This window comes from Nannospalax galili, unplaced genomic scaffold (genome assembly GCF_000622305.1).
Source record: "Nannospalax galili isolate Female #2095 unplaced genomic scaffold, S.galili_v1.0 scaffold188, whole genome shotgun sequence".
Classification (NCBI taxonomy): Eukaryota; Metazoa; Chordata; class Mammalia; order Rodentia; family Spalacidae; genus Nannospalax; species Nannospalax galili.
This window is the reverse complement of record NW_008360325.1, coordinates 4,413,337-4,439,679: the sequence shown is the minus strand read 5'-3', so window position 1 is coordinate 4,439,679 and position 26,343 is coordinate 4,413,337. Positions and strand designations below refer to the sequence as shown.

General features: G+C 47.7%; 1 protein-coding gene and 1 long non-coding RNA gene across 6 annotated transcripts in view; one reads left to right on the top strand and one right to left on the bottom strand.

The window, feature by feature from the left end:
* The window catches only part of Eml1 (EMAP like 1), a 188,418-nt gene extending 186,791 nt beyond the window's left edge, over nucleotides 1-1,627 (top strand). For all 3 annotated transcript variants that reach the window (XM_017796225.2, XM_017796224.2, XM_008825631.3), the window contains one exon: nucleotides 134-1,627. In XM_017796225.2, coding sequence (XP_017651714.1) covers nucleotides 134-259 — 126 coding nt within the window. In that variant the 3' untranslated portion in view covers nucleotides 260-1,627. The remainder of the gene's footprint in view (nucleotides 1-133) is intronic.
* LOC103727652 lies at nucleotides 1,384-25,721 on the bottom strand. 3 transcript variants are annotated; one of them, XR_003848190.1, is made up of 5 exons: nucleotides 25,689-25,721; nucleotides 9,987-10,145; nucleotides 7,106-7,291; nucleotides 2,700-2,819; nucleotides 1,384-2,227 (listed from the first exon to the last, which is right to left on the bottom strand). It is a non-coding gene; the product is annotated as an uncharacterized LOC103727652 (long non-coding RNA). The 3 variants fall into 3 exon arrangements; XR_003848189.1 differs by lacking the exon at nucleotides 1,384-2,227 and having other exon boundaries at nucleotides 2,608-2,819; XR_606983.3 differs by lacking the exons at nucleotides 1,384-2,227; nucleotides 25,689-25,721 and adding an exon at nucleotides 25,013-25,277 and having other exon boundaries at nucleotides 2,608-2,819.
* Nucleotides 25,722-26,343: the final 622 nt, after the last annotated feature.

Below are 26,343 nucleotides of genomic sequence, written 5' to 3'. Positions count from 1 at the left end.
CAGGCACTGATGGTCTGACCTACTTGGAAACTGTGAAAAGGTCTGTGAAAGAGGAAAGGCACTGAGGACTGATCTAGAATTGAAGCACTTCCTGGGCCACGGTTTGCTTTCATAAGCTTTCCTCCTCTTCCAGGCTCCCAGCCACATCTACAGTGGGCACAGCAGCCATGTCACCAACGTCGACTTCCTCTGTGAAGACAGCCACCTCATCTCCACGGGTGGGAAAGACACAAGCATAATGCAGTGGCGGGTCATTTAGTCCAAACAGGAGCCCCAGGAGCAGACCGTGCCCAAGGAGAGACTAAAACGTTCCGCTTGGTCACTGTGATTTCTGTTTTGTCTAAAAACTCTTACAAACCTCAGGAAATCTAGCCCTCTACCGGACACCTTAGCTTGGGGACAGCAAGTGTCACACCAGATAAGCAGCTCCCATTTCCGCTTTGGTTGTATAGTACAGAAAGTACACATTGGGTACGGAAAGGTCCCAAGGGTTTCATGGCGGTGGCACCACCTGAAGGGACTGGTGCACCCTTAATCTCTCTTCTATAAACTCTTCAAAAACGGTCACAGAATGCCTTTTAAAATGTTGTATATAGTCTTCACTGTTTCACCATCTAGCTTGCTAAGTCAACTATTTATGATAACGATGAACACTGAACCAGAGCTGTTGTTGACCAAGTGGTCCTAAAAGGTCCTAAATCATGTAAGAGTGAATAACTGATTTGCCCAGCTGGATCAGGAATGTAAATATGAGACTTTTCTCAGTTACGTTTCTAAGATCTCACTCACTCCTCCCTTTGGGAGGCTGGCAAGAAGACAGGGTTGTGTTTCCCCTGTATAAGCAAATTCTACCACAGAACCTACAGATTTCAGCAGGGTATGTAGGTGCTTCTGGGTTCTGGTTAGACACACAGCCAGCTCCTCCGCACTTCCACAAATTGCACCCCTTCTGTCCCCATTCATGTGCCCGGATAAATGGCAAGACATTTAGCCACCATCCTCTGTGCATTAATGGCATGATATGGTATTGTACTTGTATAGGATTTAGCAACTCATGGTAAATGCCTAAGGCTGGGCCTCACTATGTGTGTTATGGACATTGTACGTTTGTACCTGATGACCAAGATGATCAAGTGGAAAGGGAATCTCTTCAGTGTCCCGGCAACCTGCAGTACACAGGCTCTCCAAGGCTCCGGGTACCAAGGGCAGCTTCCTTTCCTGACTCTCGTGTGTGGACAGCTCGCAGCTGTGTGGAGTAAGACTGTTCTGATAAGTAGAACGTAGGTGGAGTAACTGTCGAGAAGGCCTTACCCATTCATTGTGTGACAGATTGAATTTATTGTTTACACTGGGGACTGTATCTCAGATTTTTAAAAAGAAGAATCATAAACAGACTTCAGAATATTAAGATTTTTACTCATTTAAGGAAGTAAACGAATTACCTGACCTCTGCAGCACTGATTGTTTAGAAGGGCTGATGAAGGACAGTTTGGAGAAATTTTTCTTGGCATCTCTAGCCTGCTGTGAAAGTGCAGGGCACTAGAAAATAACATGTACTAAAGATGAATCTGTTTGTATGTACCCTTATCAAATATATTCTATAATGAAATAAAACCTGAAAAGTGGATTTCTTATTGACCTATATTTGTGAAAGTATATAAATTAAAATATTTAAAATTAGATGGGATTCACACTATATTCTGTTTCCTATACAGACTGCTTACTTCTCTGGGGTGTTTGCAAATGGAGCTCTACTGTGTACATGCCATGGAAGCCTTTATCAGAAGGACAGTTCTAAAGAATTTGACTTCATGATCATGCCCAGCTGTTAGTTTCTCTGGGCATGTAAATACTGGCAAAATTATCACTTTTAGCCAAGTATGATGGTATAGTCCAAGCACTCTGAAGGCAGAGGCAGGAGAATCTCTGTGAATTCCAGGCCACCCTGATCTACATAGCGCGTTCCAAGCCAGCTGGGGCTGCACAGTGAGACCCCCCATCTTTAAAAATCCCTTTTAAATTAATAGTTGAAAGACTAATTAAATATCAAGGGGAAACCCCGTGATAGTTTGTGTATTGGTTACTTTGGCATTACTGTGACCAAATACCTGACAGAAATAAAGGAGGAGAGGTTGATTTTGCTTGTGGTTTCAGAGGTTCAGGCCATGGTCACTTGGCCCCAGGTGCTTGGGCAGAATGGCATGGTGGCTGGATGCACCTTCACTCTCTGATAGAAAACAGCAAGAAAGGAAGGGACCAGAGATGATACCTCTAGAGACCCGTCCTCAGTGACCCACTTCCTCCAGCAAATCCCCACCTCCTGAAGTTTTCAGAACCCCAAAAATAGCACTACCAACTGGGGATCAAGCATTCAAAACATGATCCTGTAAGGGGCATTTCATATTTAAACCAAAACAGCTTCTAAATCAAGAGGTAATACCTATGTGTATACACTAATATTGTAAGTATGTACTTACTATTTTATAGTACTCTTTTGTATTTTATTAGTAATGAAGACAGCTTTAGTAGTTTTACATCTATCAAGGCAATCATGACTGTACTAAATAAATACTACAATATTTATATAGCGTTAAGTGTACTATTGCTATAGTACTATCTTTAAATGGTCCAGTGTTAACTCTACAAATATTATATGCGTGCTTGTTCATATAGCAAAGACCACAAACCACTGTGCTCACCCTCTCAGCCAAACAAGACCTAGATAGAACAAAAGACTCCAGGAAGCAGTTGTTGGACTCCATGGCCAGTCCTCTTTGTCCCAGCAGCTTGTGGCCACATCAGCTCTCAGCTTGGCTTCCCTACAACACATAGAACAGTAAAGAAAAGATTATGCTGTAAGCACTAGAGAAATGGCTCAGCAGTTAAGAACGCTGGCTGTTCTTTCGGAAGACCCAGATTCGATTCCCACAACCTACATGGTGACTAACAACCATCCATAACTCCAGCTCCAGGAGATCTGATGCCTTTTTTTGGCCTCTGAAGGCATTGCACACACATGGTGCATTTACATACCTGCAGGCAAAACACAAAAATAAGTCGAAAATATTTTTTTAAAGATGATGGTACCTTAGGTACATTTGTTAGCATAAGATCGCCTAGTGGGAAAAAAGTTCTTTGGGATTTTCAAAACTTATCTTTTAAACTTTGTATTATGAGATGATGGTGACCATCCTCTTCCAATAAGGTCAAGTACAGAAGGAACACTGGGCTGCCTCAGAGACATCAAGGGTAGACACTGTACTGGTGTGCCTCAAAGCTGAAGAAGAGCTTGTACTTGCTGCATGTGCTGTGCCTAACACCATAGTCTCCTGGATTTCTGAGCCAAACCCCTGGCAAAGCTGCCTGCTCCTCTAATGGATTTTCAAGCCCATTGAGGGGACCTCTTAGGTACCAAGCCCTCTCCTGGTCAGTGTGGTGACACCATGAAGTCCAAAATTTCATCTCTTCCCTAAAATGTGAGGGCAATGCTTGGCAGAACCCTGGCTGAGGCTCTGCTAGGAGAGAATCATCTAATCTGCTAGGAAAGGTGGGGTGTCAGGAAAGGAGTCAACTGACAGGAGGCAGAGCCGGTGGAGGCCCAGCTGAGGGCTCTGTTGCTGAGGTGAGGGGTCTCTGTTCTTGGCAACCACTCTGGGCCTTGGAGATTTGCCCTAGAGGCACCAAATGAGAAGACATGAGCTGGCAGAGGTGCTGGGGACTGAGGCACAGGAAGCAGGGGCAGCTTGGAGGGGGGTGAGGCTGGTAAGACAGGGCAGCTGGCAAGGCCTGGTGGGGCAGGGAAAGGGCTCTGTCTTCTTCATGACAGCAGAAATAGGGGAGAGGGACAGGGCAGGGATTGGGTTAGTATTTGGAAGGTGTTCAGTCTATGGAGCATGGGATGAGGATATTGCAGGCTCAGTGAGCCCCCATGGTGAATAGGCATAAGAGTGGTCACAGGAGAGGTGGAAGCTTTGTCCAAGGGCTGTGAGGCGGCATTAGCAGGGCTCGATGTGCATGGAGGATGGGGGAAGACCTACAGGATCCTGATACTGTCAAATGGGGTGGCACTGGTGTGGGCTGAGGTACAAAACACTGGGCTTTAGGGACAAGTCAGGCTGGGGTGAGGTGAGGCACCAAGTCACATCCAAGTGTAAGTATGGAAGACTGGCTTCGCAGGCTCACAGCCATCCCACTGGAAGGGTGAGCGTGAAGCTCTCTGGTGTGGTTGGGGTCACACCAGGTGAGGAGTAGGAGAGGGCTACCCACCCGGCCTGGAGGCTCCAGAGAAGGCCCACAGGTGGGGCACCTAATGGTCCTAAAGGTGGGATGCCTGGATTCAGTGCTCCCCAGGGTAGTGTCTAATATATCTGATGAATGGTTTTCCAGAATCCTTATGCAGTACAGTGCTGGACAGGAGGTCCAGATGTGGACGAGAGCCTCAGTTGCTCAGGGAGAAGAACATAGTATCAAGGGGCTGTCCAAGCCCAGTGGTGGGGAACAGGAATGCAATGGTTAGTTTTAATTGTCCACTTGACACATCCTAGAATCACCTGGGAAGAAAGTCTCAATTAGGGATTTCCTAGATCAGGTTGGCCTGTGGGCATGCCTGTGGGGGATTATCTTGACTGTCTTAACTGAAGTGTGAAGACCGGGCCCAAAAGTGGGTAACTTCATTCCCCAGTATTGGGCTTCGGACTGTACAAGATGGAGAAGACTAGCTGAGCACTAAGCATGCCTACATTTGTTTCTCTTTGCTCTCACCTGTGGCTGTGATGGGACCAGCCTTCCCAGGCTTTGCTGCTGACCCTTCCCCACAGTGATGAACTGTAACTGGAATTGTGAGCTAAAACAACGCTTTCTCCCCTAAGTTGCTTTCTCCCCTAAGTTGTTGTTGCTTTTATCACAGCAACAAAAAAGAAACCAGGAGGGTGAGCAGGGGGGCCTGCCACCAGGAGGCCCTGGGTGGTGAGAAGTCAGTGAATTCTTGGCATTCACTGCTTGGCATTAGCAGACCTTATATCTGGTTTATACTATGTGGCACACTGGGGCAGTGGCTGCTTGGACAAAAGCTCTCTTCTGTAACTTAGGAACAGGCTGTGGCTTACAGGCAAAACCCATGGAAGAAATTATGCCTGAGCCCCTCTGGCCTCTTACAGGGGCTCACTAGTACACCAGGAGGGGGACAGGCTTTGGAGAAGAGGAGCTGAGAAACATTCACTTTCATAATAGGAAGGAGACCGATTCCAGGCTCCCGCCCCCACGTTCCTGTAGTCTCTCCTCTCTTTCGTTAATAGAAACTTTCAAACATGACAGAAGTTCACCCAACTTGAAAAGTCCTGAATATTTAGAAATGTCTCCCCTAACTTTGGGTGGCATTGGGAAGTAGGGGGTGCAGCTGGGACACTTTAAAATCAGTTCAAGCCACCACCATGTCACTTCATCTGTGAACACTCCAGTCTTCCGCTCTGAGGAGGATACTTCATGTAGCCGTCAGAGGTGACGTGATGATTTCAATGTCTTGAGTTTGTCAAACCCAACCCAGTGTCTCTATGGGGGCACAGCCCAGAGATGAGATGCATATGGGGACATGACCCACTGAGCCTGCCTGCTTGTCTCCCTGTTGGGGAAGGTCCAGGTGGTAGGGCTCAAGTGTTCGGTACAAGCTCAGTTTTGAACCCTTCTCCAGAGCCTACTTCTGAGCCTGACCATCCCCCGTGTAGTGTCCTCCCTCTTCCTTCTGAAGCCGATGCTCTGCACTATCATTGAAATGGGGGTTCCTTCCAGTCTCCCTCCTGTCCAGGCCCTCCACTCTGCCTTAGGCCACCCTGGGGATCTCCCCCTCCTGGGTCACCCAGCCTAGATCTTCTCTGCATCTACCAGCAGAAGAGAATAAAAAAAAACTTCCCTCTTGAAAGCAGGAATTCTGTTGCCCTTCTTGGGTAACCTATGTGGTCCAAGACGTCTCCTGCACATTTCTGAAAAAACGGGACACAAGCTCACTTCACCCTGAGATCAGGAACTGACTGTCCCTACTTCCAGTACGCTGCAGGGCAGTTCCAGTGTTCCTGGAACACAGATTTTGTCTACAATTGTAAGGCACACATACAAAAAAAATTTGTTATCTGGGGTTAGAAAGCAAGTATGTGTCTTAGCATCCCTAAGTTGAAACTGTAGGGGCAGTTATCACTTTGAATTTGTATTTAATTAGCCCCTCCTTCCCTGGCCAACTCCTCAGTCGGCTGCATTTCGCCACCTGGTGGCAGGAAGGCAGAGCAGAGCCTGCCAACTTCTCTTCCAACTTGCCAGATTTGGTTCTGCCCTCAGGCTGGGTGGAGAGGAAGAAAAGGAAATTCTTATTCCACAGAGATGGTCTCTGCTCTGTGTGAGGGCCTGACTTATCAGGTATGCACAACCTGACTTATCAGAGGAGACTTCAGAGAGGTTCCTAGAAGACCCCAATGTTGCTGCTGGCCTCGGAACCCAAGAGAAAACAAGTCCTGTTTAGGGAGCCACTTCTCCCATCAGCATGCAAGGGGGGCTGGCTTTGTTCCGCTCCCTTCAAGAGAGCTGTTAGGGTCCGTGACTCGGTGGGTCTCTTCTGGAGAACAAATGCACGAGTATGGAGATGCAAAAATCAAGCAATTGTCCCTGAGGCAATTTTAGGTAAAGATTATATAGGCTCCCACAACCATTACACAAGAGCCCGCGTTTATACAGCCAATAGTTTCAAAGCAAGCATTTCACAAACCAATAACTTTAAAACAAGAAAAATGTTACAACTCCCTTCAGGTGTCTCAATCGGGGAGAGATCGTTGGTATGTGCCTGGTACGACTCTTTTCTGTTATCTTGTGTAAGGAGACATGTCTACAGACATGACACAGACCAGACAACTTGCCCCTATCTCCGGATGCCTGTGTCTCCAGCTGAGTTAATTGGTTACAAGCAGTAAATTCAAACAAGTAAATTCAAGCAGTAAATTCAGACAAGCAGTATATTCAAACAAGCAGTAAATTCCTCTTTCCCTAACAGAGCCCACCACCTCTCTGGGGCCTTGCAGGCCAGATCTGATGTAATGCGCCCTGGTTCTCTTTGGGGGAGACTCACCTGTGGTCTGAGGAGACACTGGTGCTTCGCCCTTGAGCTGCTGTTCCCACGGCCTTTTCTTGGCATCTGGCTGAGATCTGCCCTCCTGCCTTTGGAATTTTTCAGCTATTGGCCCACAAATCTGGGGATCATGTGCCAAGTTCTCCACAAGGTTTTGGGTGCACCGAAATGACCCTCCACGCTTCCCTTTTGGGAAGAAGAGGGTGTAATCAACAGATCAGTTTCTCCTAAAGAAATCCTCCTCCCAAATGCTAAATTATTTTGAGCCTTTAATCCCAGAACTCAGGAGGCAGAGGCAGGTGGATCTCTGCGAGTTTGAGGCCAGCCTGGTCTACATAGTAAGTTCCAGGACAGCTGGGGCTACAGGGAGACCCTGTCTCAAAAAGACCAAAAAAAAATTATTTTGAACAATATTTTCTATTAAATTTATGTATTTATTTAGTAGCAAGAGGGTCGTGTAGGTATAGGTGTAGGTGTGCATGTGAAGGTCAGAGGACAATGTGAAGGAGTCAGTTCTCTCTTCTGACCATGTGGGTTCTCAGGCTTGACAAAAAGACCTTTCCCCACTGTGCCATCTCTCCAACCTTTTTTTCAAATGTGTAGTAGTGTTTTACTTGCATGTATGTACATATACCCATGCATACAATGTTTGCAGAGGCCAGAAGAGGATGTCAAATCCTCTGGAACTGGAGTTAAGGATGGTTATTAGCTGCCATGTGGGTTCCAGGAACCAAACCCAGGTTCTACTACAGCTGAGCTTCTTGCCTAGCCAAGTAGCCTAAATAACAATAATGAGAAAGTTCCTTACTGTCAGGGTCTCTATCTGTTAAGAGAAGGACTAACACAAGCTTATTCTGGCTTCTGTAGTTTGCTTATCTGCTAACTTGGGCCGTCCTGACCCTACTCAGGACCACCTTTCATTACTCATGTGTGATGAAAGTCTTAAGGTATTTGTGGGTTTTGTATTTATAAGCTTGTTTCACCTTCCCCTTGGGGGCCATGGGTCCTGAATCAGACTAAGGGACCAAGGACAGCTATAGCTTTAATAAGTATGACCAATTAAAATTTGAATTGGGTAGGGAGGTCTTTTCCCAGTGGTTTCAAAACTCCATAACAACCATGTGTGAGCAGTGCCCACGAGGTCAGAAGAGGGTTGGATCCTCTGGAGCTGGAGGTAGAGGCCATGTGAGTGCTGGCACCTGAATCCTGGTTCTCTGTAAGAGCAACCAGTGCTCTTAACTGCTGAGTCATCTCTCCAGCCCCCAACCTGTCTTTTTAAAATTTCTAACCTCTGACCTTGTATGTCTGTAACTTGCATGAAGGAATCTGTAACATTCTTCCTGTGAGCATTTTCTGACTTAGCCTGGCCTACAGAGCCTTTGTAATGCCCCATCTATTAATGGACTTTGGCCCTAGGTTCAATGTCAGCCCAACATCTGGTTACATTACCAGTGCTGTTGTGACTATCCTTGAATGGTTTCCTTGTATATGTGTACAGTGGGTTTCCATCCCTACCCTCCTTACTGAGGAGTGGGAGTACATGTTTTCTAGGTGGATACTGGGTATGGCCAAACCATCCCCCAGGGTGGAAGAGCACTGGACAGGACTGCCATCTAGGTGGACACTGGGTATGGCCAAACCATCCCCCAGGGTGGAGCAGCACTGGATAGGACTGCCATCTGTTCTACTTCCCTCAGAGCAGAGCATCAACTCTCCCTCCTTGAAGATGAAGCTACAGAGAGCTATAGATCAGAGATGTTTGCCCAGGGTCTCTTAGCTAGCAGATGGCTGAGCTAAGGAAGGAAGTCCCAGCTCCCCCAAGCCATGTCCTACAGTTCTACGCTGGCCTTCCCAGGTCCACAGAAAGCCGTTGGAGAAGCTGCTAATGGAGGGATCCAGTTAAGTGTAAGAGTGTGCTGTGTGCAGACTTGAGTTCCAGCTGCCTAACCCAGACCTGGAAAACTGGTCATTTCTCCAACTAGAGCCCTGGACATTTTCTCCCCAGCACTGATTACTGGCCTGGGGATGAGTACTCCACAGATCCTTTGATGGCTAATCTTGGTTTTCAATTTGCTATGCCTGGAAAGAGGAGACTCAGTTGAACAATTTTCTCCATCAGATTGACCAGTGGGCATGTCTGTGAAGCATTTTCTTGATTGCTAATAGATGTAGGAGGGCCCAGCCCACTGTGGGTGGTCCCACTCCTGGGCAGGTAGTCCTGCGTTGCAGAAGAACGCTGGCTGAGCATGAGCAGGAGAAAGCAAACCAGTAAGCAGTGTTTCTTCACTGTCCCTGCTTCACCCAGCCTCCAGGTTCCTGCCTCGAGCTCCTTCCCTGGCTTCCCTTGATGATGGACTGTAACCTATAAGCTGAAATAAGTCTTTCCCTCCCCCAAGTTGCTTTTGGTCATGATGTTTATCACAGCAACAGAAAAAAGCAGGCTAGATCACATACCATCCTGGTTAAGTGCTATGGGCAAAGGTCAGTTATTGTGATGGTTAATATTGTCAACTGATGGGATTAAGAATCAACATGAAAACAAACTCTGGCCAGTCTCTGAGGATTGTATAGATTGGGTTCACTGAGGTGGAATGACCTCTCAGTGTGGGTGGCACCATTCCATGGCCTGGCCTCCTGATCGAATAAAAAGGAGAAAGGGAGCTGATCAGAATCCTTCATCTCTCTCTTTCTGCTTCTTGTTATGTGACCTGCTACCTCATGCTCTTCCTGCCATGACTTTCCCAGCCATGATGGACTGAACTCTTGAACTGTGAGCTAAAACCTTTCCTTAATTTGCTTTTGCAGTAATAAGAAGACAAGTAACTAATACAATCAGACAGGCTTAATGTAAAAAAGAAATGAAAGGGAGTCAGAAGCCCACCTTCTCCACTCGAGGAATCCCGAGGACAGGTACATCAGGGCTTCCCTGGTTCCCTCCAGCTTCTTCAGAAAGCAAGGAAGTGAAGCCCTTGAGGTCCAGGGATGACCACGTTCAGTGAGTTCCTGGACAAGGGAGGCCCAGTCCTCTTTTTGTGCCTCTCTTAGGAGGTGGGTTGCCAAGGCAATGAGGGGAGGAGCAGAATAGAAGACCCCGGATGAGAATTTAGTGATACAATTTCTGCATATAGCACAGCAGGCCAACCATTCCCCCTTCTCAAACCTGAACTAGGAAGTTGCCTGTCTCCCTGCCATAGGGAGGCTGATATCATATTATCTGTGACATTTTTGAAACTTCTTTGGCCAAATGAATTTTTAAGGTTACCAGGGGTCCTCAGAGCACAGCTACTGGAAAAGAGGGTGGGCACAAGTCCAGTCTACTACCCAGCTGCCCAGTCACCTACATAGTGGCCCTCTGTTTTCATGGTTCATTTTGCTCTGATGCACCCAGAAGTGACAGCCTTAGACGCACCATGTCCACATGTCCACACTTGCAGCAATCCATGGAAGAAGCCAGACACAGCCTGTGCTCCTGACCCAAGGCCTTGGAGGTCACCTTGCCCTTACCTTCAGTCATTGCAAGGTGGCTGGTTTGTGCATGGCATGGGAAACTAATGTTTTTCTCATTCTGGCAAGCTCATTCCTACTCATCTCCCTTCCAAGGCTGAGATAGATCCAGGGCCTAGGGCATTAGTGGACAGCAGAAGAGTTCCCAGCATGCTCAGGACAGCCAAGCAGTCACCACATTTTTTATCCCCCTGGAGCTGTTCTAGCCTACCCTCCTGGCAGGGCTATTTATTTGAACCACTTGTAGAATATCAGGGATTTAATGAAACTGAGGAGGGTGTGATCTTGGGGGGTATTCCCCAGAGTGTGTTCTGTGAAAAACTGATACCTGAGATCCTGGGCTTGGAAGGCCCTCAGTTGAATGTTTTTATTAGTCCAGTGGGACTACTGTATCTTCCTGTCCAGCTGTTCTCCATTTCCCATGTCTCCCTTTCTTCCCTCCTTCCCTCCCTCTTACCCCTTGTCTGATCCAGGCACACCCCTGGGCTGGGAGCGCCCCCTGTCATGGAACTGTGATTGGAAATGGCAATAAAGAGGCAGAAAGGTGTACCAGACAGGTAGGTGAGCAGGGATGGAGACTATGTGAGTCCACCACTCAGGGAAGGTGGCCTGGCAGTGCAGTGGCAGAGCGAGGGCCTGAGCCTTGCAGCCATCTGGAGGACCCAGGCCCTGAGGTATTCCAGCTACCCGGCTTGTCTTTCCTGAGCCATAGCTGCCAGCTCAGGGTTAACAGTACACCTTGCGTGGAACATGGCTTCATTCAACTCCCTTTTGTTAGCAGAAAGGTGGGTTTTTGTCTTGCTTGCTTGTTTGTCTGTTTTTGAAGTGCTGGGAGTCAAACTCAGGGCCCTGCACATGCTAGCAAGCACTCTGCCACTGTACTGTATCTGCAGCCCTCCCTCCTCTTACAGATTAGAAGCAAACCTTAGAGAACAGAGATTTGCCCGAGGTCGCTGTGACCTTCTCGGGGCAGCACCAACTGCCCTGTTTGTTTCTTTTTGTAAAAATGAAAGGACGGTATTTTAAGTGGTAAAACTGTCTCCCTATTATAGCAAAGTCAGAAAGAGGCCCAGCTGTATCCCTGCTACCCTGAAGGAGCACTGGTATTCTTAGTGCACATCCCTCCTACATTTTTACTCTATCAGTCAATTTTGAGATGTGTTTCCATGGTTACAGTTTTGCATGTATAAAGCTTTATAGCTTTATAGGCATTTTCCTATTCTAATTTTGTTAAAAATAAATCTTACATACAGTATGATCAATATTGTTGCTCCTTGATGAATCCTCTCCCATTTTGGTGATAGTGGTGATGGTGATGGTGGTGGTGGTGGTGATGATAATGGTGATTTTAGTGGTTTTGATGATGAGAGTGGTGATGATGGTAATGATATGGTGATGATGATGATGGTGAAGATGATGGTAATGATAGATAATGATCCTAGTGGTGGCAGTGATGGTGGTGATGATGATGGTGATGATAGTGATCCTAGTGATGCTGATAGTGATGATGATGATGGTGGTCCTAGTGATGATGATCCTAGTGATAATGATGGTAATGATGATGATGATAATGGTCCTAGTGATGATAATAATAGTGGGGATGATAATAATGCTGGTGTTGATGGTGGTAGTGATAACAGTGATGGTGATGATGGTGATGGTAATGATGGTGATGTTGATGATGACAGTAATGAAGATTGTAGTGATAACTGATGGTGATGACAGTATAGTGATGATGAGGGTGGTGTTGATGATAATGATAACAGTGATGATGATGATAATGATAGTGACAGTGGTGATGGCAGTAGTGATGATAATAGTGATGATAGCAGTGGTGATAGTAGCAGTAATAATTACAGTAGCAAAAATGTAACCATGATTACATTTTTATATAATGATGACTATAGCGATGATGATGGTGATGATGATGGTGGTGGTGGTGGTGATGATGGTGATAGTAGTGGTGATGACAACTATGGTGATAATGATATAGTGATAGTGGTGGTGATTATTATGACAAAAATCAATAGAGACCACACTAACTGAGAACCAGTCCCCAGTGTGCTCTCTCTAGGCTCTTCCACCAGGCTGGAATCTCGCCCGCTATGAGGACGTAGATTCTTCCCTCACCCACAGGGCTCTGCTCTCTTCCTCCCGCTCCCTGCTCCCACAGCCCCAGGCTATCTCATCAACTCTCAGGACTCCAGTCACCTCTTCAATCTTGACAAGGCCCAAATCTGTATCTTCAGCTCAGCCTGCCTCAGCTTCAAACCCACACATTCAGTAGCCCACAGGATGTATCTATTTGCCCCCTCCTCTGGTGCCACAATCCCCACGTGTGGGTTTTAATCTCCTCCCTCAACCCTGTACTCCATCCTCTCTACCGCCCATAGTGTAGGCATTCCCATTGGCCCCTCTTTTTGACCCACTGCCCATATCAGCAAGCTGTCAAGCACCAATGACTCCAAGAGCATCATTTACTAAGCACCACCCACTCTAGGCACCACATAAGGGCCTTGTTTATGGACTCCAATACTCTCAACAATCCTAGGAACTGGCTGGTTATGATGATCACCTGCTTTTTCCCTAGAGAGACTAGTTAACTCACTGCAAGTCACACAGCAAATAAACTGGTTCTTAACCCAGGTACTCAGGATTCCGAGATCACCCCATTCCCTGCACAACTCTGCCTCTCCAAGTTGTGAAAGCTCTGTTTCACAAGAAGCCTTGACACATCTCCATAGGTGCTACCCCTACCCTGCCCAGCACCATACTGCCAGCTGTCAACCACTGCTTGTCCCAATGCAGCCATGTTGTCCTTTTGCCTGGCAAAGAGCTTTTGGAACTCTCAGCCTGACCACATCTCACTCCTTAGATGCCTTAAGGAAGCAGCTCCTTCACACCATGCCCAGGGTTGACTCTGGGCCTCTCTCTAGCACTATGTCTATGTCTACCCCTGACTGCCTCACTGTCCCTGCCACACCACACTCTCTGTTGCCACCCAGGCTTCATGTGCTTTCTACCCAACATTCTTCCTCCTGTCATTCCCAAGAACCATCAACCTAAATAACTCAGCTTCAAAGTCACTTCCAGAAGGATATCTTCCTTGAATACCAAATCTGGCTTCCGGTCCCTCCCACATCTCTCCTCTGGTCCCAACTGTCAACACATTCCTCTCCTGACACAGACTTGCCTCCAGCCTGTTTGTAAGGCCAGCACCATGCTCACCCTGCCCATGCCATCACTTAGCATGGTACTCTGCACCACCAGCTTCAGTGAGCCTCAGTGAACACAATGGAGTGTCCCTTCCCCCAAGCCTTCTGTCCCTCTTCCTGTTTCTGGTGTCTTCCAGTGGCTAGACACCTGTAATCAACAGCTTTGTCCTCTGACCTTTGCTCAAAAAAGTGAACTCACTTTTGTTTCTTTGAAGCAAATGCCCAAATCATTGAGGAGAGGACAAGATCTCCTTGTTTAAATCTCCTGATACATTTTACCAAAAAAAACCGAATTCTAACACTATGGTGGCAACTTGGTAGGCTTTTTCATTTTAGCAAATGACTCCTTTCTTCCTTTTTAAGTGTCTTCCTGGAGGAAGACGCCCCAAACTATTTTTACCTACAGGCTGTAAACCTCCTCAAGCCAGCATGTCTGAGGAAGCTGTCTGCCCGCCAGCAAGCCTGGGCCCCATTGGGCCCTGAGCCCTCGCCTGGTTCTAGGTCATTCGGAAAAAGCAAGTTTAAATTATGTTCCAAATTAAGCAGAGGTTTATGAGAGGAAGAAAGTGCACACACACTCTCATACACGTCCATCGTCGTTTGAGAGCCAAGTGATGTGGGAAACATAAATACTGTCTTTTCTGTCACTGAGTTAAATGAGAAAAAGGAAGTTCCATCTTCAAGGAATTTGTAAAGGCACCATCTGGCGAAAATCCCTCCCCAGGCAACATTTTTCTATGATCAAAGTATGTGCTCAAGGTTGCATCCTGCCTCACAAGCTGCATTTTTATCAACTTTGCTGCTTTAACTCAGAACCATCCAATCGTGTAAGAATGTAAGGTCGAACTCTGACCTCTCAGAGTAAAAAGCACAAGATCCTTTTGTGTTAGGGATAAAACCTGGTGGTTTTGCTGGGCCTGGTGAGACACACCTTTAATGCCAGAACTCAGGAGGCAGAGGTGGCAGATCTCTGTGGGTTCAAAGCTAACCTGGTCTGTACAGTAGTTTCCAGAAAAAAAAAGGGTCCCTGATGGTTGTGCTTGCCTGCTTGCCTGCTTATGAGCTATGCACCCTTCTGCAAAAGTAAAGCTGTTTTGTTTTGTTTTGTTTTATTGAGACAGTCTCCCTGTAGCCCCAGCTGGCCTGGAACTCCCTATGTAGACCAGGCTGGCTGAGTGATGGGATTAAAGACATGCACCACCACACCCAGTTTTACTGTGTAAAACTTTTTAGTCATGCCCAAATACTTTTAATTGAATGGTCATTTTCTTGAGACCCCAGACCCATTTCTAATGGTGATGTACGTCTTTAAAGTTCTAAGAAACCAGAAAGCCATCATGGCAAAATCAAGGCACTCCCGCAGGAGAACATTAGGAAAGAGTCAGAGCCAGGGCTGCTGGGAGTCAGTCTTAAGGTGTTCTAACTCTCTTTCTACCCAGCCACAGTTAGTTTTCTGTGGTTTCACTGCTTAGGGACTTGAAGAATGCAGAAGAGGCTTAATTTCCTGGTGTGTTAGGGCAAGTGTTTCCAGAAGAGATTAGCCAGTAAGTGAAATGACCTGCCTCCCCAGTGGGGCCTCCTTCAGCAGCTGAGCCCCTGAACCCAATAGAAAGGTGGAGGAAGGCGAGCTTGTTCTGCCTCAACAGCGTGCACCGAACTTCTGTGGTGGGTTCGGGCTCTCAGCACTCAGGCCTTTGAGCTGGGACTGAGTTTAGGTATCTGGTGACCTGGCTCTCAGGACTTTGGTTTGTACTGGAACTTTGCCCCATGTTCTTGGTAGCAGATCCTGGGTCTTCTCAGCCTCTGTGACCATGGCTGCCAATCTCTCTTAATAAATCTGTATGCTTCTATATCTTGATTCTTGGAGGAACCCTGGCTAGCACAAGCAGTAAAAATCTTCCTTCAGATAAAATCCTACAGGAAAATTTACCAAGAGCCAGAACAAACCCTTCTGGCTTCAAGTTCCCATTATTTATTCTGTCACAGCAATGAGAAGAGTATGCACAATTGCAAAGAAGGACCCACCTCTAGCTTTTTGCATGTGGATGTTGAGTTGTCCTAGCACCTTTATCAAAGACTAATCTTTGCCCCCATCGAATTTCTTGGTGCCTTTGCTAAATAAATGGCAATTGAGTCATAAAGTTGGGGGTCATTTATGTGTATGAGTGTTTTGCCTGCATGCAAGTGTACCTGTGACATGGAATGCCCAGAAAGGGCTAAAAGAGGGTGTCAGATCCCCTGGAACTGGAGTTAAGGATGGTTGTTAGCCACCATGTGGGCTGGGAACTGACCCCAGATCCTGTGCAAAACCAGCGAGTACTCTTAACCTTTGAGCCATCTCTCTAGCCATAAAGTCTGGTTTTATCTCCAGGCTCCCGATTCTAGTCTATTGATCTGTAGATCTGCTCTTTTGTCAGAATCCCCCTGATTATTGTGGCTCTTCAGTAAGATCTGATGTGAGAACACATGACTCCTCCACTTTTTCTTTCCTTTTCAAGATACTTTTGGCTGTTCTGGGACCTTTGCTTTTGAAAATGAATTATCAGGGTCTGCTTGATAATTCTACAAAAATTAAGAAAACAGCTGAGACTTCTGACAGGGGTTGAATGAGATTATAGATCAATTTTAGGTCTTTTCCCATCTTAACAACTTAATTCTTCCAAACCATGAATTGGTCTTCCCATTTATGGGTCATTAACTTTTCTCTCCATGACACTGTATAGTTTTCAAAGTACAAGTCCTAAACTCTTTTGTTAAATTTGCCTCCAAGTGTTTTATTCTTTTGATGTCCAGTGAACAGAATTGTTTTCTTAATTTCATTTCAGATTAGCCAGAGCATGTGTATAGAAGAAATATGGTTTTGATTTTTAAAATATTGATCTTAGATACTGCAACCCTGCTGGACTTTCTATATACAAAGTCATGTTATCTGCTAACAATAATAATAATTAATAGTAATAACAATGTGATCACTTATTTCTTTCAATGTGCATGTCCTTTTTTCTTGCCTAATTGCTCTAAGTGGGTGCTCCAATATTGCGTTGAACAGCTGTGGTAAGAATGTGTGACTCTGACTTGTTCCTGATCTTAGAAGAAAGCATACAGTCTCATGAACTCTTTATTCTTACTTGGGAGGCAGAGGCAGGCAAATTTTTGTGAGTTTGAGGCCAGCCTCGTCTACATGGTGAATTCCAGGACAGCTGGGGTACAGGGAGACCTTGTCTCAAAAAAAAAAAAAATCTGTCCTCAATTATGAATTCTCCTTCTTGAATTATTTTTGGAACACCTATTGTTGAGACGTCAGACGTCCTTACTCACTCTATCATTTATGCATCTTTACTTTTTTTTAAAATGGGGCTGGAGAGATGGCTCAGTGGTTAAGAGCACTTGCTACTCTGGCAGAAAACCCAGGTTCGATTCCCAGCACCCATACAGCAGCTAACAACCATCAGTAACTCCAGTTTCAGGGGAATCTAATGTCCTCTTCTGACCTCTGAGGCCATACCTGTGTAAAGATTCCACAAGGCTCACAGACTGATTAGAACTTCTGTGATCATAAAGAGTTGGAGCAGTGCAGGTCTAGAGCCCAATTATTTGCATCATCTTCAGCCCCTTATGTAGCCATTCATTGCCCACCCATGTGTGACCTAACATCATTGTGACTAGGTAACCCTTTTAGAATGTGCTAACATACTACTATTTTCCACCAACCCAAAGGTTAATAATGTCATCAGATAGCATTGAGTCTACAGCAGAGATTTTTCCACTTTGCTATAACCTGCCTTCCTGATGTTTCTAATAATGTATTTGAAAAGTTCCTTGAGTTACCTTTTTTCTGTTCTGTAACTATGAAAACTTCTTGAAACTGTTACCATGTTGGAACATGGTATTTGGGGCAACCTGAATCTGTGTTCCTGCATCATAGTCACTTGTATTTGGTACCAGAATAAACCATCTCTTACTTTCTTTGAAGTGAGAGTTCTATGTGTGCACTGGTGGCAGAAAAGTGTGTTGACTTCTAGTCTAGACCAGTGTCTCTTCTGTCTCTTACTGCCTCTAGTTCATTTCTTTGATTTTCAAATGAAGACTGTTTTAGTTACAAGCATTATTTCTTATACTCAGATTGTTCTGCTTCAACATCTCCTCTACTCTACATCCCTGTTAGTTCTTCCTTAAACATGCTGCCATTTGGGCTGGGGAAACTTGCCATACAGCTGTAAGGACCAGAGTTCAGATCCCCAGTGCCCATGTAAATGTCAGGCAGGTCTGGCAGCCTGCCTGTAATTCTAGCACTTTGGAGGCAGAAACAGTGGTCCCTGGAGCAAGCTGTGGAGCTAGTCTAGCCAAGTCAGTGAGCTCTAGAGTCAAGTGAGAAACTCTTCCTCAATATTTAAGGTAGAGAGTGATTCAGGAAGACCTCTATCATCAGCCTCTGGCTTCCACATGCACACACATACATGTGAGCATGTATACATATTTGCACACACCATATACATGCAAACAACAACAAAAGACATGCCACTATGTCAACATCTGCTTGCTCATCTAGGCAGAAGACTGTGCCTTGTATGGGAAGACTGAAGCCTTCAAACTCTCCAAGTCCCTTGAAATGTCCCCTCATTCATTCAGAGGCCCAGATCTCCAAGCCCTGCTGTGGGTGTGAGTTTCCCTGACTGCCAGAGTCTCCACAAGAGATAAGAGACACCAGGCAGGGAGACATAACTGGGAAGCTTCTCCCTGGGTTCAAGGTGAATAGGCCCCAAGCTAGAGCTTCATGATTGGTTGGGGGCAACAGAGATGGGAGTTGGACACTTTGGTTTTCCTAAGAGTGAGCTGGGTGAAGTTTCCCTTCCTGGTGGCCTGGGGGCTTGTGGGAAAGAGCATAGCCTACAGTGGGATTGGCCTATCTTAATCCATTCAGTAATACAAAAGAAAATCACAGACTGTAATTTATAAAGAAAAGCAACTCAGGCTGGCAAAATGGCTCAGTGGGTAAAGGTGCTTGCGCACAAGCCTGACAACCTAAGTTGAAGCCCAGAAGCTATGATGGAAGAACAGAATCAACTCCCAAAAGTTGTCTTCAGACACATACATACACACACTCATGATACACACACATGCACACATGTGCATGCATGAAGAAAAAGAAGAGGAGGAGGAGGAGGAGGGAAAAAAAGAAGCTGTTTCTTATACTTCTAGAGTTAAGGGTCCAGATTGGGTGAGGGCCTTCCTGCCCATGATCCCATGCCAGAAAGCAGAAAGGCAAAATAGAGCTTCTTCTCTCTCCCACAAGATAGCAAGAGATTCAATTTGCAGTTCTGAGGCCTTTGAAAATCAGCATTAACCATTCACAAAGATAGATCCCTGTGGATTAGTCGTCCGGCTGAGGTCCCAGGTCTTTGCATTGGGCATTAAGCTTCAAAAACATACTTTTGGAGGCACACATTGAAACCACGGCATGGCCTCTGGAGGCCTTCTGGCTGGGCTGCCCCAGGGATGTACTTGAAGATTAGGAAACCCTCAAGCTTAGCTCCAGGCAGGACTGCTCCAGCTGTGGTTTTCAACATCCCCTCCCCAAACAGCCACTGCAGGGCAGTACCTAAGATTCCCTCCCAACCCCTGTCAAGCTTCTCAAGTGCTCCTATTTTTACATCTTCCCAAGCAGGGCTCTCTTCTAAGATTTGCTCCCTCCAAGTTGTGCAATCTTAAGGAGAGTCACCTGAGGAACTGAGGAATTCAAGTAAGGAGGGTCAAAATAGGAACCGCAGTCTAAGAAAGAAAACCAAAATTGAGAAGAAAACTAAAATTAAGAAAACCCAGAGCAGGTTGCCCAAGGAAATAACCCCCTGCTTACTTAAAGGAAACAGATGTTTGCTTTTGTACTGTAAACATGCTTCCTGCTTGGAATTGCAGCTCATGGTCTCCTAACATGCAGGTTAAATCCCCCTGTGCCTGACCTGCAGTCACATAGGTAGGAATTCAAGCCCACCAATGATGGAGTGGGTCTAGAATGATGCTGCATTTTCCATAAATACTGTAGAATGCTGTTGCCTGGTGCTCAGGCTTTAGAGAGGCCCCCCCAGGTCCTTGCCAACAGGAATAAAGCTGTGATTTTCCACTCTGTCCCCAGTGCCTGATATTAAAGTGACAATTCCCATTACATTTTGGTTCTCTGACCAGGAACCCACCCACTGAGCAAGGGAGGGAAACCACCCACGGTGCTTTTAGACCAGACTGGCCCTTTGAGCCACTGTCAGCTGTAAACCTTGGCTGAAGCCAGGCACAGTCCAAGGAAGGCTGGGGGTACCACCTGGCCAATTGTTTCAAACCCAAGACTCTATGGGCTGTGGCTGTTCCTGACAGACCTGAGGGGAAGTGCACAGATCAACAGATCACCCAGGACTTGAGGAACTGGTAAGCTGCCCTACCAGCTTAGTGGAGGGGGAGCCTGATCAACTCCAGGCAATTTTCACAATTACCCCAGTTAGAAAAACTTCATGGGGGAGGTTTCTGTCTGAAGTGTAGTGTAAAATAGAGTTTCTCTCTCTCTCTCTCTCTCTCTCTCTCTCTCTCTCTCTCTCTCTCTCTCTGTATATCTCCCCATGGTTGTCAAACTATGGAGTCTGAATAAGCTATGTTTCTATGACCAGTCTCATAGGGCTGTAAGGCAATGTCTGGCTTTGGGGGACCCCGTTTTTTTCTGCAAGTCAGATCTGGGTTCAGGACATATATGAACTCACTGTGTGCCAAGCGGAGTCTATCTAATTCCCCAAGAGGGGAACAGCCAAGTAGGTGAAGCAATTTCTATTCAGGGCAAAGCCTGCTCCAAAGGTTTTTGTTTTGTTTTGTGACACCAGCACAGAGGGAGGGACACTATGGTGGGTACTAAAATGACACCAGGAAAATGAAGGACCCTGATAATAGTTAAAAGTAAGGCATGCATCACAGAGTAACTGAATACCTAGGCCATCCAGATCAAATCCTCTGTATAGGTTCCTGAGTGTGAATCACACTAGTCCAGATCCTGGTTACAGCTCAATCCCAATTGAGAAACAGAGGCTCCATCCAGACTCCACCAGTCCTCCAAGGAGACCCAGATGAACCCCTGTGCCACTACCTCCTTATGCTTCTCCACCTAGGGCAGAAGCCTCCCTCCTCCCCTTTACCAGAGAACTGGACACCATTGGCATCTACCCAAAGGCCTAAGAATTATGACTCTCTGCCCAACACAGATGCCCTCCCTGTGTCAGCAAACCTTACACCACTCATGAGGACTGAGAGACCTGAACAGGAGGGGAGATGGCTTTGTTCAGCCCAGAGGCAGCTACCCGCCTCCAGGTGCTCCTCCAAGAGACTAGAGGGACCCAGAATGTGGCACAGGATGACAGTGTAGAGGGAGGACAACCCATTTTCCACTGCCAGCCCTCTCCATCACTGACTTGGTTAATAGGAAACACCACACCCCCTCCTATTCTGTGAAACTGCAGGCTATGACAGACCTAGTGGTTTCTATTGTCAAACTCATCTTCCCACCTGGGGCCACAGCCACCAGCTCCTCCTAATCTGGAAGGGAAGACTACTGGAAGGGAAGCAAACGGATGAAATAGAAGGCAGCCCTCCTGGCAGTGACCCAGGGCTTCACTGAATGAAGAATGTCACTGGAAGTGGGCCTTGAGACTTTATTGCCTAGCCCCATTTCCTGTTTGCTCTCTGCTTCCTGAGTATGGATGCAATGTGACCAGTCAGCTTCTTGATCCTGTCACCACATCTTGCCCCCCAATGACAGACTATATGCCTCTAGAACTGTAAATCAAAATCAGCCCTTTCTCCCTTAAGTTGCTTTTGTTAGGGTATTTTTATCACAGCAGTGAGAAAGTAACTAAGACAGAGGGTCAAAGATGATTCACCTCAGTCAGAGCCAGTGGGCAGGCATGAGAAGAGTCGCCATGTGACGGCTCCATAGGCACTGATGAATGAAGGAATGGATGAAAACAACTTGTGCTGTATTTAAGGAAACATGGTTGGCAACTAGAATCAGCAACCAGATGAATGGTGTGCACAAAAAAGGGACACAGGGTCACAGTTGGCCTGTGATGCCCCTGAACCACCTGCTGTGCTCTGCTTCAGACTGGGGCATGAATTAGCAATTCGCTTATGCTAGCTAATACAGACCAGACATGGTCTCACTGGTGAATTGTCAACAGCAGGTCTTTTGATTATCTATGCTGAGCCAGGTTTGATTTGGCAAATGCTAAGTAATGGAGAAGGTGGTCCATGGGTGTATTAGTGTTTTTTACCCTGCCGTAACAGAATACCACAGCTTGGGTAATTTATAAAGAAAATAATTTTTTTTTTTTTTTGGTTTTTTTGAGACAGGGTCTCCCTGTAGCCCCAGCTGTCCTGGAACTCACTATGTAGACCAGGCTGGCCTTGAACTCACAGAGATTCACCTGCCTCTGCCTCCCAAGTGCTGGGATTAAAGGTGTGTACCACCACGCCCAGCAAAGAAAAGAAATTTATTTCTCACAGTTCTGGAGGCTGAGAAGAGTGAGAGCATGCTGATGTTAGGAGTGGGCTCCTGATCAAAGGATGAATTTGGCTCCAGTTTTCTGTGACTCTTGCTTCCCCAATATGTGGTACCCTCCATCATCTGATGATACAGGACCAAGGACCTCACCAGATGCTCACACCATGTTCTCAGGATGCCATATTCTTTAAAGACATTCCACTATCTGTCCGGCTATCTGTTTGTGACTCTATCCTGAGCCAACAGCTAGCAGGCACCACCTTTTCTGCTTCTCCCACAAGTGGGAAATTCAGTCCATGGTGGGCTGGAGAGCCATGCTAATGCACCCTTCCCTACACATTAGATATCATAAAAATCACTGACACTGGGGAGGAAATGTTTTCAAATCCAAGGCCTGATGTCCTCCAGAAAGAAATCATTTGGCGGCCACGTTTCAAAAACTTTTTATAACTTTTTATCAGGAGAACGGAAAACACAAAGTCATCTACTTTCAAGGAAAAAGCCTTCATTCAGTACATGCAAAGTATGCTAAACAGACCATGGTTTCAAATGATGGGATGTTAGGGAAAGAGGACGATGAGGTGGGAGTGCTGAGAAGGGTGGGAAAGACCCTTCTAGAATCCACTTCCTGTTGACAGAGGGGTCTCAACTGATTCTCAGCAGCATCTGCAAGGTGGACTCTAAGATTCCTACCTGTTCGATGATGAGGGATGGAGGATGAGAGAGGTTTAAGCTACAATGTTAAACACGGAGGCTCTGCCTCCATAGGCATCCAGGGCTGATTAGACAAAGATCAGTATCCTACATAGGGAAGCAGGCACTGGAGAGACTTCGAGTGGTCCTTGTCTGTCCTCCCCTGCCCCTTCTTGTAGTTCCTGGAGCCCTCTGGTGAACAGACAGACTTGGAGGGACCTCCCCAGGACCCAAACTTCTAATTTCATGAATTTACTGAGCCAATGACAGACCAATCACTTCCCCTTTCAGCCTGCCCCCTTATCTACGGAAGTATTTATAGTAGTTGGCAGGAAAGACTGACGAAGGGTATATGCCCTTCACCTTGGGTGCTAGTGTTTCATGTCAAATCCACCTATCATTTCCCTCTGGACCTCAAATTCCAAATCACAGGATGGCAACTACTTGTTACAGACACCAGTGGAAGCAGGGCAAACACCTCATCCAGAGATCTGTGGCCACTTGCAGAAAAGCACCAATAAGGCTGGCTAGAGACAAAGTTCTCACCAACCAGGGCTAAGTCTGTGTCCTAGTTTGTTTCTCCATTGCTGTGACAAAACATTCTGACCAATACCAACTTGGGGAGGAAAGGGTTTATTTAGCTTACATCTCACAGGTCACAGTTCATCTGGGAGCCCAAGTAGGAACTCAGGGCAGGAACCTGGACATAGAAGCTGGAGCACAGACCATGGAGGAACACTGCTTACTGACTTGCTCCCCTGGCCCCTTGCTCAGCCTGCTTTCTTATGTAACACAGGCCCACCTGCCCAGGGGTGGTCCCCCCCACATGGGGTTGGGCCCTCCCATATCACTCAATAATCAAGAAGATGCCCCTCAGACATGGCCACAGGTCAGTCCAATAGAGGTAATTCCCCAGTTGAGGCTTCCTCAACCCAGGTGTGTCAAGTTGACACTAAAGCTATCCAGCACAGTCTGGATCCCCTGAGCACATCTGGGATGCCTCCAGGTGACCTGAGGTTTGAATATTATTAATAAATTTTAGGATGGGCCAAGGATCTTCTGTAACAGAGAGCCATCTGACCCTAGGAAGGGACAAATGAGGTCAGGAGGTCTACAACCCCAGGGGCTTCTAACAGTTCAGAATATTGAGGAGTCCTTTCCAAGTTTGAGACGTCCAGCTCTGATTTCCAGCTCGAACAAATATGGAGCTGGATCAATCAATCACTGAGGAATCCTGATGTGCTGGTTAGTTTTTGTCAACTTGTCACAAACTGGAGGCACCTGGGAGGAGGGAATCTCACTTCCATCAGATTGGCCTGTGGACATGTCTGTGGGGCATTTTCTTGACTGTTGATGTGGGGAGGGGGCCTAGACCGCTGTGGGCAATGCCATGCCCAGGCAGGTGGGCCTGGGTCATGTAAGAGCAGTAGGTGAACAGACCAAGGGGAAGCAAGCCAGTAAGCAGTGTTCCTCCACGGTCTCTGCTTCAGTTCCTGCAGACTTCCTTCAGTGGTGGACTGTGACCTGGGAGTTCTAAAATGAAATAAACCCTTTCTTCCCCAAGTGGCTTTTGGTCATAGTGTTTATCAAGGCAATAGAAAAGCAAACTAGACCCTGATGGCCATGTGAAGTGGGGGGGGGGGGGGGGGGGCGGTGCCAGGAGGTAGGAAGGCACTCAAGTGGGAACTTGGGAGAAGGAGGTGCAACCCCAGCAAAAACCACAGAACTTATCCTGCTTCTTCTCAGCCTGGCCTGGAATAAACCTGCGACCCTTTCCTGCCCACCCACTACCTGCCAGCCTTTCCCATGTGCTAAGATCTTGTTTAGTACCTCTTTTTTGTTACTATGACAACAGGGGGCATTAGTGGAGATGTTGAGAAAGCCTGTGTTTGTTTCCATGGGGGTGGGGGGGAGGGTCCAGCCAGAAGGAAGGGGATTTAAAAACCAGAGAAAACCCGCATGACCCACTTGATACTGCGTGTTGTGAAACAGGAACCGCTTTGCTGGGCCAACAGGAACTCCAGCTAGCAGGAGGAGGGCCTTCCTACTTCGGTGTTGCTCCAGGTTACCCTGGGGCTCCTTTACAGCACGTTGTCCTTACGTCTCGACGCCACGCGGATCAGGGCGGCCTACCAGGCTGCCCGGTGCACAGCAGAGCCGGGTGGGAATCCGACCGCGGCCTGGCGATGATGGTGGCCTCACGGTTCTCTAAATGCACCGCAGGTCCAGGCGCTCCACGTGCACCCACCACCCACCCCTCTAGGCCCCGCCTTCCGGGTCACAGCCTCCCGAACCACCCCCTTCCGGCAGAGCTCCGCCCAGCCTCTCTCGGCTTCGCTCCACGTCCACGCCCCTGCACCGCCTCCAGCCCACCACCCGCCGACCTTCTAGGGGAGCTCCGCCCTGTTTCTTCACACAAACAAACAAACAAACAAACAAAAAAAGGGATCCCGGAAGCTCCTCCTCGCCCCTCTGGACCCCCCCACGCCACGCCCACTGCCCTGGCCCCGATCGCCCCGCCCTGTCTCTAGACACTAATCCTTTCCTGGCAGCTTCGCCCAGTCCCTCTCGGCCCTGGGCCACGCCCACCACCCGCCTCGATTGTCCTTCCGCCCAGCTCTATACTTTGTACGCACATTCTTACCACAGAGCTTCGTCCAGCCCCGTGAGTCCCCAGCCTCGCCCCTTACCCCCTACAATCGCCCCGCCCCCTGGGTCCTGAGCCACGCCCTCTTACCGCCCATCGCCCCGCCCTCCAGTCGCCGCACTGTCTAAACTTTCCACAGAGACTCACCCCGCCCACTGTGTCCTGGGGCCACGCCCTCTCCCTCCCCTACGATTACTCCGCCCTCAGACCGCCACACTCTAGCCCCTCTTTCCTCAGGTCCTATTCGCCCCGCCCCTCTGGGTCACATCCTCCCAGCCAGATGTCCACCACGCCCACCACTCCCAGAAGCCCCGCCCAAATCCCGCAGCCTCGCCCCTCTCGCCCCGCCCTCTCACAGGCGCGAACCTGGAGCCCCGCGCCTTTTGTGTGGAGCTTCGCGCGCGCGCTCCGTGCCTCAGCAGCCGCGGGCCGAAGGGCGTCCGCGCACGCAGTCCCTCTGCGGGCGGAGGTGCGCACGGCCCCGCGTGCGCCCAGCAGTCGCTCCGCAGCCCGTCGCTCGCCTGCGCGTGTCCCCAGGGGCCGCTGCCCGAATCTCCGGAGGACGCGCGCTCACTCCCGCCTGCGAGACCCCGCAGCTCACCCCCTTCCCGGGCCCGTCGGCGGGTCGCACGCGCACGCGCCGGCCGGGGCA